The sequence below is a fragment of the Physeter macrocephalus genome, chromosome 7, assembly GCF_002837175.3.
Source record: "Physeter macrocephalus isolate SW-GA chromosome 7, ASM283717v5, whole genome shotgun sequence".
NCBI lineage: Eukaryota > Metazoa > Chordata > Mammalia > Artiodactyla > Physeteridae > Physeter > Physeter macrocephalus.
The window spans coordinates 114,926,820-114,938,473 of record NC_041220.1 but is presented as its reverse complement, the minus strand read 5'-3'; the positions used below and the strand labels follow the sequence as shown (position 1 = coordinate 114,938,473).

At 39.3% G+C, this 11,654-nt stretch overlaps 1 protein-coding gene across 4 annotated transcripts in view; it reads right to left on the bottom strand.

Annotated features, from left to right (window-relative positions):
- Positions 1 to 1,688: 1,688 nt before the first annotated feature.
- The window catches only part of EGF (epidermal growth factor), a 91,752-nt gene continuing 81,786 nt past the window's right edge, over positions 1,689 to 11,654 (bottom strand). For 3 of the 4 annotated variants that reach the window (XM_007105852.2, XM_007105853.1, XM_007105854.2), the window contains 5 exons: positions 11,138 to 11,305; positions 7,686 to 7,803; positions 4,762 to 4,839; position 2,839; positions 2,526 to 2,776 (listed from right to left, as the gene is read on the bottom strand). In XM_007105852.2, the coding sequence (XP_007105914.1) occupies positions 2,526 to 2,776; position 2,839; positions 4,762 to 4,839; positions 7,686 to 7,803; positions 11,138 to 11,305 (616 nt within the window). Of the gene's footprint in view, positions 2,777 to 2,838; positions 2,840 to 4,733; positions 4,840 to 7,685; positions 7,804 to 11,137; positions 11,306 to 11,654 lie in introns of all 4 variants that reach the window. The other variant, XM_007105851.2, reaches the window with a different exon arrangement.

The following is an 11,654-nucleotide window of genomic DNA, read 5'->3' as shown; positions in this document are numbered from 1 at the left end:
CACCAGAAATGGAAATTGAACTATGTCAGAGGGTCAAATATTCACTGTAGAGGAGAAAAAATAGGAAATGACCACCAGCTAGGAAATTTTCCTGTTTGGTAATTTATGTGCTTCCTACAGTCTCTGGTTCAGATATGTGAGTGATTAACTAAGGATCCATGTCCATCACATTATTTTCCTACTGAGCTACGTTGTTGTAAGCATATGCTACTAGCGACAGAAACCCTGTCAAGTTCCAAACGGTAAAGAACTCTGCTTCAGGCGTGTCTGGAGTGAAACAGCTCAGGATGAAACAATGCAGAGAGGGTTTCTCATTTAAGGACTTAAAAAAAAAAGAAGAAAGAAAAAGTAAACAACAACAACAACAACAAAATCTTGCCTGTCACAGCTGCTTAAATTACCTAGATATTTTCCCTTTCTCCCAGCCTTTTTGTAGGTTTGTTTGTTTGTTTTTAAATAATTTATTTAGTGTTTTTAACACATTTTCAATGATCACACGATAATCATTTATTCACATGAAGAGGATATCAATTGGAAATCAAGGTTAATAGGTGGAACTGGAACCATATGGTTTCAAAAGAATAGAGTATGCTAAGCCTTCTATTAGGTGCTAGAAAAGAGGGCAGAATGCTCATGTTATGTAGCAGGTGACATTTAGTCAAATAGGATCAAAATCAGGCATTGTGCACAATGAGACCATGAGATTTAGGAAATAAAAATATTTAATTTTCATTTTTTCCAGACTGAATATTTTAGATCAAAATGCTCTTTTAAAAAAATAGATTCTTAAAGGAGGATATTTCTGGTAAAGATGTGGGAGCCTCAGCAAAGGAAAATAACTCTCTCAGGGTGACTTGCTAAGGACACAAAGTGTGTTTTCTCTCTACTTTGACAAGGGAGACAGTGTTAGATCCTGATCAAGGACACAGGGTCCTAGTTTATGAGGTATCAGATTCACTGCACAGCTTAAAGATAGCGGTTCAAAGATAATGCTATGTTATGGGCTATTGTGGTCTCATGTTATCGCTAGAATCCTAAAAGAGGTGCTAAAATACAAAAATGTAATCTAAACACTTAAAGCTTCAAAAATGTTCACTTTGGGAAGAAGAAAAAATATGCTCACTTACAAATATAATTTTCCCATTATTGGGAGAATTATGACTACATTTTTTCTGAGGTCAGTTCACTCATTAGAAATAAAAGACAAATCTTCTGATCCTGATAGTTGATAGGTTATCAACTATCAATTACAGCAAAACTGAATACAGAAAAATCTGAATTAACTCTGCCACGAAATCTTTACCAAAACTTCTAAGAAGTATCTACTTGAGATAGGCTTCAACTCCTTTTCATGCTGACTTCTGGTGTAACCAAAGTCCAAGGAGTTCAAGAGAAAGGAAAGAAAAGATAAGCGAAGGGACTAGTTAATGCATAAACTGAATAATCCAAAGCCCCAAACAATCCACAGTTACAGTATTAGGTTGTGTAATTTGTAGTAACAATGTCTTGGCTGCAAGAATATTTAATTGGAACACTTTGTGAAATATTACTTTATAACGTTAGAAAGATTTCAAATATGATTTTTTTTGTAAAGTAACAATAGCAAGCTTAGAAAATCACTTTGCTTCAACTCTAACATCCCCTTAAACTATAATTTATTACTTAACCAGGTGTACAATAAAATGTTTATGTTTAATGCTGATTTTATTTAAATAATTAGAAGAAATTGATTGCTGTCCAAAATTAAAATAAATCAGGCAATTTGCTTACAATCTCATATTTTGAAAATAAGTAAAAATTCTGTGCAAACATACAAAGGGAGAATTTACCATTTTCATTAGAGAAAAAATTATGTGGGGGAAAGAACAGTAATGTCAGAAACACCGAAGTCTCTTGGGTAATGTTTCAAAAACTAAATGTTTTCATTCAAAGATTTTTAAAGAAAAAATAAGCCATCCAGTTTGGAAGAAATCAGGTTCTAAGTTAGTACATTTTTCATTAATTTATCAAAATTCATTCTGCAAAATTACCAGCATGGACCACACCAATGATAAGTTAAATGCCTACCGATGTATTATATCAATAACAATAATTTTAATATTCTAACCATTTCATAAGATTGAGCTAAATGTTCTGTCCAGATAAGAGAAATTACTTTATAACTGACCCAACCTGTATGATTGATTGTTTTAACCCCAAATATCTTCTGGGGCTGCAGGAAAAAAAAAATCTGTCTGTATTGAATATTGAAGACAACACAGTTTACAAAGCACTACTTTCCCCATTTTGGTTTCTAATGAGTTATCCAGTGATTCTCCAGGTTACTTTTACTTGAAAATCTGCAGTGAGACTGCTTGAAGGAAGAAGCAAAAGCACAATATATATTTGTCTCCGACGCTGAGTAGGTGATTAGCTGTAAAGACTGTAGAATGAAAATCTGTATTTTTTCCTCTACTTTTTGAAATGAAGTATGACTATCCATCAATACAGTTTGTTCCTCTTGATCTTACTTTTAATTCCAGCTTTCACTGAGTCAGCTCCATTTGGTGTGGTGGATCCGGAGCTCTCTGTTGCCATAATGGGCAAGCTGATGGGAGAGAATGGGACTTCTCAACTCCCCCAGCAATGGGCCATGCCCCATAGGAGGGGAGATGAAAGCTACACTTCATTCTCTGGTGACTAGAGCCTTTATCACTGGATGATGAAACACAGCATCCTTGTTCTGTGCCCATATACATCTGGGGCTCCTTTCTCCATGATGTTGGTTGCAATGACCCTATACAAGAGAAAAAAGACATTTCAGTATTCACATCACTCACAATGTCCAGCAAGACAGACCCTAATAGTAGTGGCTGGAGAGTAGGCCTGAAATATGAGACACAAATGAACCCATTTTCAAACCATTCTGGACCCAATTTTTAAAAAATTAAAATAGTTTTGGTTAGTAAGATGATTCAAAGGACTGTGCTACCTGACATTGCTACTTAGCTTTCTCTGTGTACCTCCCCTGTCCCCATTTGGCCCATAAATGACTTAAGAACAGAGATCGGGTTTTAAATGCACTTGCATTGCTATCCCCTAGCATGATACTCTGCACTTAACTTGCACCAGTTGATGTTGGCTGTGGTCAATGAACATGGTTCTATGGAGGCACCACTAGTATAGCCTGTGGCTTAATGGGTTTTCCAGGGTAGAGAAAGAATTGGCTCAGAGCCAATCTTGATCTTTTATCTCATTTCCCACTCTACCTCCCCACCTCCAATCTCCACATGCACTTTCACAACAGGCATTTATGAGATGGCTGGACATGACTGGGGATATGATCACTCACATTGGGAGACAGGTATTATGAGTGGCTCATAGAGAATGGGTCAAACTGTTTGCAATAGAATGAGTAAAAAGAGAGAGATTCTAATTTATTCCTGAGTGTTCAGCTAACTGAGTCCTTAGTTCTTGTCTGAGTTTAACAATACTCTTTTAATTGTGCTACTGAACATCTTACAAAATTACATTATATATACCTCTAAGGGAGATTATCTTCATAACAAAGAATTATCTGCTTTTAGCTCCTCAAGAAAAAGTACTATGTAAAACAAGATATTCCATTACATTTAAAAATGCTACTAGTAACAACAAAAACCCAAGCAACATTTGAAAATGCTAAATGTTTTCATTATCCCGATTAACAACACTTGTAATGATATATATACATATATATAATATTTATTGTAGTTTTAATATTCAATTCTGAAGTATACCTTAATATCCAGAAACTTCCTCAAATTAGGAAAGAAAGTTATACTGAATTTGGGTTACGTGGCAACACATGTATGAGAGGGGGATTTGGAGTGAGTTTTTCAAAACAAGAAGCCTATGTTCTCTCTACGAGGAAGTCTGAGGAGAAGAGAATGGTAATAAGCATATTTATGAAGGGCAAATATCAGAAAATATAAGTGGGGCTGAAGCGCCTCTCATTAGCAGAGGAACTGGTTTTGCTGGCTCAAAGTTTCTCTGAACCTTTCTGAAGGTTTATGATACAAAAAGCATATTCAACCTTGTCCTCTGAGTTAGGAAATACAACTATGATATCTGAGACCCAAGCCCAAGAAATTTATCTTAATACAACTCTTGACAAAAGTATTATGTCAAATCACACGTAACTCCATTTCTACTGGAAGCAGACTGAGCTCCAGAACAGCCTGAAAATGTGGGTTGATTTTACAACCCCTCTCGCAGGGGTCTGGCTGGATTTCATAGATGGCCAGGCATCTGGTTGAGGGCTAGCTCCTGATAAGAATTAAATACTCCCAAGTCCCTAGGAGAACCCCCAGATCAACTTAAATTCACAAGAATCCTTCCTTCTAAAACATAGAACACATTTTCTTGGAGCCACTTGCAATTTCACTGGAACCATACCTACAGCTGCCAATATAGATCCCGAACCCCAAGAATGACCTCAAAACCCAATCTGAATCAAAATAAGGAGTGACTTGCTGTGTGCTTGCTTAAGGGGACCTAGCAGATTGCTACGTGACCAGAGTTTTGAGTGAACATGGTAACCTCAGGTAAACAGGAATCTAGTCTAAACATATTTCTCTAAAGTTCTAGGGCATTCCAATACAGCCAGCTGCTCACACAGCTTATACAATTCCACTATTCACTGTTTCTGTGTGTAGATGAGACTTTTTACATTCAGGGAAACATTCAAGATCTAGGTGAAGATAATCATTCACCAGGTTCCAGGGAAGAAAATTGGCCAACATCTGCCACCAGGCCGTCCTTGAGGGCTACAGGTTGACTCCCATTGCAGAAGTTTTGATGTTCCTTTATAACCACAAACTGCAGCAAACAAAAGGGAGAGAGAGGACATTGTTAAAATCCATAAATTATCTCAACATACGTTAAATAAAATCTATGGCTTCATGTCCACCTTATAGAAGGTAAAAGCCAAAAGAAAGGCCCTGTCAAATTTGTCTCTCTGGCTAATGAAACATTCAGTTTTCAGTTAGAAAGCTTCTGTTACTCTCTATTAAAGCAACTAAAAAAAAAAGAAACACAGCCCAAAGGACATGAATAGAAGAAATAAAGTTCACAAAAGAAATAAAAGTAAATACTAACCCTCACTAATTAAAAAAAAAAAAAAAAGCAACTAGCACTACCCATACATGAATCCACAAGTGTTCTAAGCATTGCCCACAGGCCAGACAAATAATATCTCGCACATGTATGTGCTCCAACTTTTCAAATATGTGTGTGTGCTTAATTAGGAAAATTCACTTAAACATGCTATCAAGTTCTGAATAATTTGGGCTCATTAGTGGATAATAAGAACTAATAATGCAACTACTATTTTGCAGGGATCCATGAAATGTCTTTTCATGCTTGAACAGCTTGGGAACCAGAATTCTAAAAGGCAGGCTCAGAAAACAACATTATTTCTCTTTGGTCAACAGAATGATTATTTTTGTCATTGTTTGTACTGTCCACATTTGATTGGGCACTTGCAATGCAGGCTAACCAGAGTTCACTGGCTCACATTCACACCAGATAGATTAGAGATTAAAGTAGATCAAAGATAAAAGGAGAGAAAAGAAGTGACCCCATGCCCCAGGATGAAGGATGCAGTTTGGTGAGGTCCTTCCTTGCCAATCAGTAACCCAGCAGAGAGACTGCCCCAAGGTTCTGAACCAATGCTCTACTGGTTCAGAAATGTACCCTCCACATAATGAGCCCCATAGCTCAGAAATACGATGAGGAAGAGAGAATAGAAAAGAATCTCCTTGAGAAAAGTATAGGATTAAAAATGAGTAGAGTCGATTAGGGAGAGAAATGTTGGTGAGAGAATGGTGGATCCTCTGAACACGTTTTCATTTTCTTATTTTCCACAACACTAATCACCCTTCTCCACCCTCCTCCTCATTGATGGTCTCCCGCAGTAACTCATTGCAAAACTAATACATGACCCACTGTTTAAGGGCACATGCCCATTTTTCTGGCTCAAGTTAAAATACAGCCCACTGCACTGCCAGTTTTCCAACCACATGCCTCTCTGCCAGAAGAACGGAGGTCCCAGGATTCTGGCCGGGGTTGGGGAAGGCAGCTGATGGAACCAAATTTGTTTCTGCTGCTTCTAGTTCAGGTGCTCAGCTCTCTCCCACTCCCACTGATATCCGCAGCAGCAGTTGGTGTCCACGACAGTTCTGACGGCTGGGAGACTGAGCCTCTCACCACAGCCCTGAGACAGCACGCTGCTCATGACAGCAGCAAGTGTTTTTGATTTTTTAAGAAATGACACAGATTGTGTTTCTCCTTCTCTCCCATGATTTAAATAAGATGAACTGAACTTGCTACCCAAAACCTGAAGGAAGTACCATACAGGCTGACAATGAGATCTGGAAAATTAAAGAGTCCACAAGTCATGAAGCTTCAAAGAACTGAGGACATTCCATAACTAAGTCCACCCAGAACCACACACTTAGGGAATCTCCAGAGACAGGAGGGATCTTAGAGCTCATGTAATCCAAACGCCTTGGAGTCCTGATGAAGAAACAGGGGTTCAGTGACTTGCTGAAAATTAGCCAACTGGTTAGAAGAGTAAAGCCAGAATTCACATTTCTTATTGTATTTCTGTACTCAAGTTCCACCAAAAAATAAGTATACACTGAATGCCTACAACAGGCAGAGACAGACGGTCACTTGTTAGTCAAAAGCATAGCCACAGGAAAGCTGTTCTCTGAAATGCACATGAAGTAGAAGGCTGGGGAGTGGGAGAAGTGATGTGGGAAGGACCCCAAATGATGCCTTTGCCCCTTGACAACCTCTCCCTAATAACCTTTTCCCTATGTGCCCACAGGTTTCAATTCCCCACGGACCTGCCATATAGTCCAGCCTCTTCCACAACATACACCACAAATGATACCAACAACACACACTGAACCAGTCAAGTTAACTCTGACGGGATTCTGAAAATGGAAATTCCAGCAATTTCAGGAGAGCCCGTCCCAAGTCTGCCCTCTAGTGTTCTAAGATCAATCACTGGAGTAGATGATCTATGAAGCATTTTGAACTTCACAATTACTATGCTTTTTGGAAAATATACAGGGTTGCCAGATAAAATACAGGATACCCAGTAAAATTTGAATTTAAAATTGAACTTTCAGTATTAGTATGAATTTAACTAGGTGTCCTGTATTTTTATTTGCGAAATCTGGCAACTGTTTTGCTGCTGAAGTTTAAGGACTTAAAATGTGCGTGAGAAAAGAAATTTTAACAAAATTAGGAGCATAATCTTGGGTTTTTAAGACATCCATCTGAAAGGGATCGCCTAAAAATGGGGAAAGACTTTTCACAAACACATACAAAGCTAAGTTATAGCAAGAAAGTACATGCTGGAAAAAAGATCCCATAAATGTCTCGTGCATTACATTATGGCACTAGTTTAGCTTATCTGATTACTTTAATTTAGGACACAGTTCCCCCACCCTCACTGCCCACCCAGGACCTCCCACTTGCTGTGGTGTTAGGTAACATTAACACCAGCTGGAAGCTATAATAGATTCCAGTCTCTCTGAACTCAGTGAAGAATGAGGAAAAAAAATGAACTGGAATTAACGTAAAGCTTTATTGCTTTACATTTCTTGCTTCATGTATTTAATTTCTTGCTTCATGTACTGTGGTCACATTACCCAAGGTTGGCGGCAAGAGGACAACCCAGCCTCGTCATCTGCAGGCCTGACACTGCTCACATCTCTGCTTGAATCTTCATAAGGATTCTTTGGATTTTTCGATAGCAGCTTCTGAGTCCTGCCATAGAGCCAAAATATCAGACAATCTCAAAACAAAATAAAACAGTAGCCTACTCAATGATGGTCAAGGACAACTACTTTTGCTACTGAAATTTAGGTACTTAAAATGCATGGGAGAGAAGAAGTATTAAGGAAACTAGGAGCCTAACTTTGGGTTTTAAGGCATCCTTACCTGCATTACTTTCCAGATGATGCTTCACTCTTTCCAAGGGGTAGGAGGGCATGGGGTGGGCGGGAAGCCATGCATTCATTCATTCATTTATTCAGGGACATATCAATTGAGTATGATGCTTCACTCTTTCCAAGGTACCATGAGAAGGGGTAGGAGGGCATGGGGTGGGCCAGAAGCCATGCATTCATTCATTCATTTATTCATGGACATATCAATTGAGTACTAACTATATCCTAGGCCCTGTCCTAGTACTGAAGACATAGCAATGGAAAAATAACACAACAAAATCTCTACCTAAATGGACTTAGAATTTGTGGGGAGGGGTTGCCCATGGAAAGAGTACCACAGCAATTGTGTGACACACACTGTATTAGCTTCATTTTACAAGTGAAGTCAGTGGGGACTGGAAGATAGTAGTGATGAACCCAAGGCACACAGCTACCAAGGGCAGCCCAGGACCTGGGTCACAATGCTGTGCCAGCTACATATTGGCAGCTGCCATCTACCTCTACAAGGATTATATCACGAGCTGCAGCAGCTGCTGACCTTCAACACCCAGTGAAAGGAGTTCAGTGCGGAGAACAGGAATGAGGCACTCTGTGCTCTGCGGAAAACTGGCAGAACAGGTCTTTAGATAATTAGATAGTCTCAGGAAAAGATTTTATGAGCCCAATTCTTGCATCTCCTTGCATCTAGCAAAGCACTAAAATCCTTCATGGTGACATCTCCTCCTCATGAGTAGCAGTAACCTTCACGAGACTAGCAGCAACCTTCTGCAAAAAATATGTGCTTGATTGTCTGTACTTCTCCTTCACCAAAGTCACATATATACTGACCTTGCCCCCTACCTCTTTGGAGCAGTTTCTCAGAGCCATCTGAAATGCTGTCTTCTGGGCTATAGTCCTCATTTTGCCCCAAATAAAACTTAACTCATAACTCTCACGTTGTGCTTTTTTTTTTTTCAGTCGACGGATGCAAAGCCTAGGCTCCTTCCAGGTCTATGCAAGGCATGGTGTCATGCCCTGGGGGAGGGGGTGAAAGGGAGGGGGATCTAAAATGAAAGTGGGATCCCTGTCCTCAAAGCATAGCCTTGAGAGGGAGAGAGACAGGTACATCACATACTGAGCAGCCATTTAAGGGAAACCAATGAAGGAAAGGTGGTGGAGAAGACCACCAGCCAGCCTCAAGATTCCAAAATAGTGCTGCTGTCTGGGGGCAGATGACATCTTAATTCCCTCTAGGAGTGTAACCCTCAGTCAAACAGGCCTGTCTGACCATCGGAGGAAGGGCAATAAGGAAGGTAGGGGCTGCTGTGGAAGCCCCATCCCAGGAGCTGTGAATTCCATGAGACAGATGGAACCCCATCAGGAAATGGTGTGGGTTATTATTTTTAATCAAAAGCATCAAGGACAAAAATTGAAGTGGTTAATATAAACAGTTCCAAAGTTGCAAGTTATAGTTTGTGACATAATACTTCCTGTTGAGTTTTTTACAAAGCAGTCCTTCCAAGAAATCGTTTTCTTTTTTTATTTTTATTTTTTAAAGTCTTTTTTATTGAACTTGTTACAATATTGCTTCTGTTTTATGTTTTGGTTTTTTGGCTGCAAGGCATGTGGGATCTTAGCTCCCTGACCAGGGATCAAGCCCGCATCCCCTGCATTGGAAGGGAAAGTCTTAACCACTGCACGGCCAGGGAAGTCCCCAACAAGTTTTATGAAGTAATAATATTACAATACTTTTAAAATTATTTAGTTCCACAATCTTTTCAGAGATACACAAGACAAATAGCGTCCGACAGTCAATCTAGACAAAACAGGTCAGACTGACACAAAGGGAGGAATAACTGACTTTAACTCTTTAAAGAAAATTGCAAAACACACCGAACTGACAAACCCAATGCTAGATCTGTATTTATTGGTGTACATTAGTGACGTGGCAATATTTAAACTGGCAGTTTTAATTTGAATTTAGCAGCATATTACTTACTATGTCATAGTCCATAGAATAAGAAAAAATACCTAATAACTACAGTATACTTGCACTTGTTTCTTCCTTCCATTTTTTTCTACATTATTTGCCAATCATCTACTTTCCTTCTGGCATCCTGTCCAATGGGATGAAACGCTGATTATTCAATATTCTTCCTACAAATATCCAAGATATTGATTGAACACCAGGCTAAAAAGTACAATGGTTACTGATGAACCACTGAATTAAAATTTCAAGTTTTTGTCTAGAATCCTGTTTCTCAAGATAGAAAAGGATTTGGAACGTGTGACTCCTTGGGGAAGATTACAGTTCATGGAAAATCATAACAATTACAAAAAGCATTTATTAAGTCATATATGCCAGACAAACTACAACAGTGCATAAAATGCTTTTCTGTATTGAGGATAGTGGAGGATGCTGTCTTACTTTTTAAGAAAGTGGAAAATGAGCAAACAATGTGATGCCCATTTCTTCACCCTAATGTAGTGGGGTTTTTTTTTTTTAAAGAAATGTGTATATATATATATATATATATATATGGAATCTAAGAAAAAAAAATGGTCATGAAGGACCTAGGGGCAAGATGGGAATAAAGACTCAGACCTACTAGAGAATGGACTTGAGGATATGGGGAGGGGGAAGCACACCATTGTAAAGCAATTATACTCCAATAAAGATGTTAAAAATAAATAAATAAATGTGTAAGTATTATCGTTCCACAGTTGTAAACTTTTAACTTGAAATGATTAGAAACATAAACTCCAAGGACCGGAAACTTCCTTCCAAGTTAAGGAAGATAACTGAGTTTCTTGAACAGAAGTTAATACTTTGTGGGAAATCAACTCAATGGATGGCACCCATGAAAAATTATAGTTATACAGGCTGGGGATAGCGTGAGAGGAAGCACATGATGCTAAAAGAAAAAAAGGGCAATATAAAAACGTGTGAGGTTAAATAACAGCCCAGTAAACGACATAGGTTTATGGACAAAGACTGGAATGGAACAATAAATCCACTGATGTTTTAGAGCAATGACACCCTGGACCATTTTTTGTTTTCTTTTACTGTTATTCCAGTTTTTACATGAAATAAGTGTGTAGAAGCACTCATGTCAAGAAGCCCCTGGGAGGAGCTAGAAGGAGGTTGAAAGTGCCAGTGGAAGCAAAGTCACCTGTATTTCTGGGCCCCGCACAGCCCCAGGCACAGTAGCAGGATCAGCACCACCACGCAGGCCACCACCGCGGAGATGCTCCGCTGCCGCCCGGGGCCCGCATGGCGCAGTTCCCACCACTTCAAGTCTCGGTGCTGACATCGCTCCCCGACGTAGCCAACGACACAGCTGTGGCAACATACAAACAGAGGTCAGCAGCGAGCCAAGGCCGAAAACGCTTATAGTTTTGCACTCAATATCCAGCCGTCTCTCAACCTCTGCATTTCGGCTACAGCTCTTTGGACATATGGGAAATCCATCAGGGGTCAGTTGAAAGCACTCTAATTTACAAGTTAATGCAACACAGACTTTCCCCATTGGTCTGTTGGCCCTGGGATTAATGGGGGATTATTTGCATACCGCCTCTATAAGGCACTGCAGAACATTGATTAAAGATCAATTTCTGTTAGGCTAAAATCCTGTGAAGCTTCCTCTAAGACCAACATAAAGCAACCCTGCCCTAAGAGCCAAGGGAGTT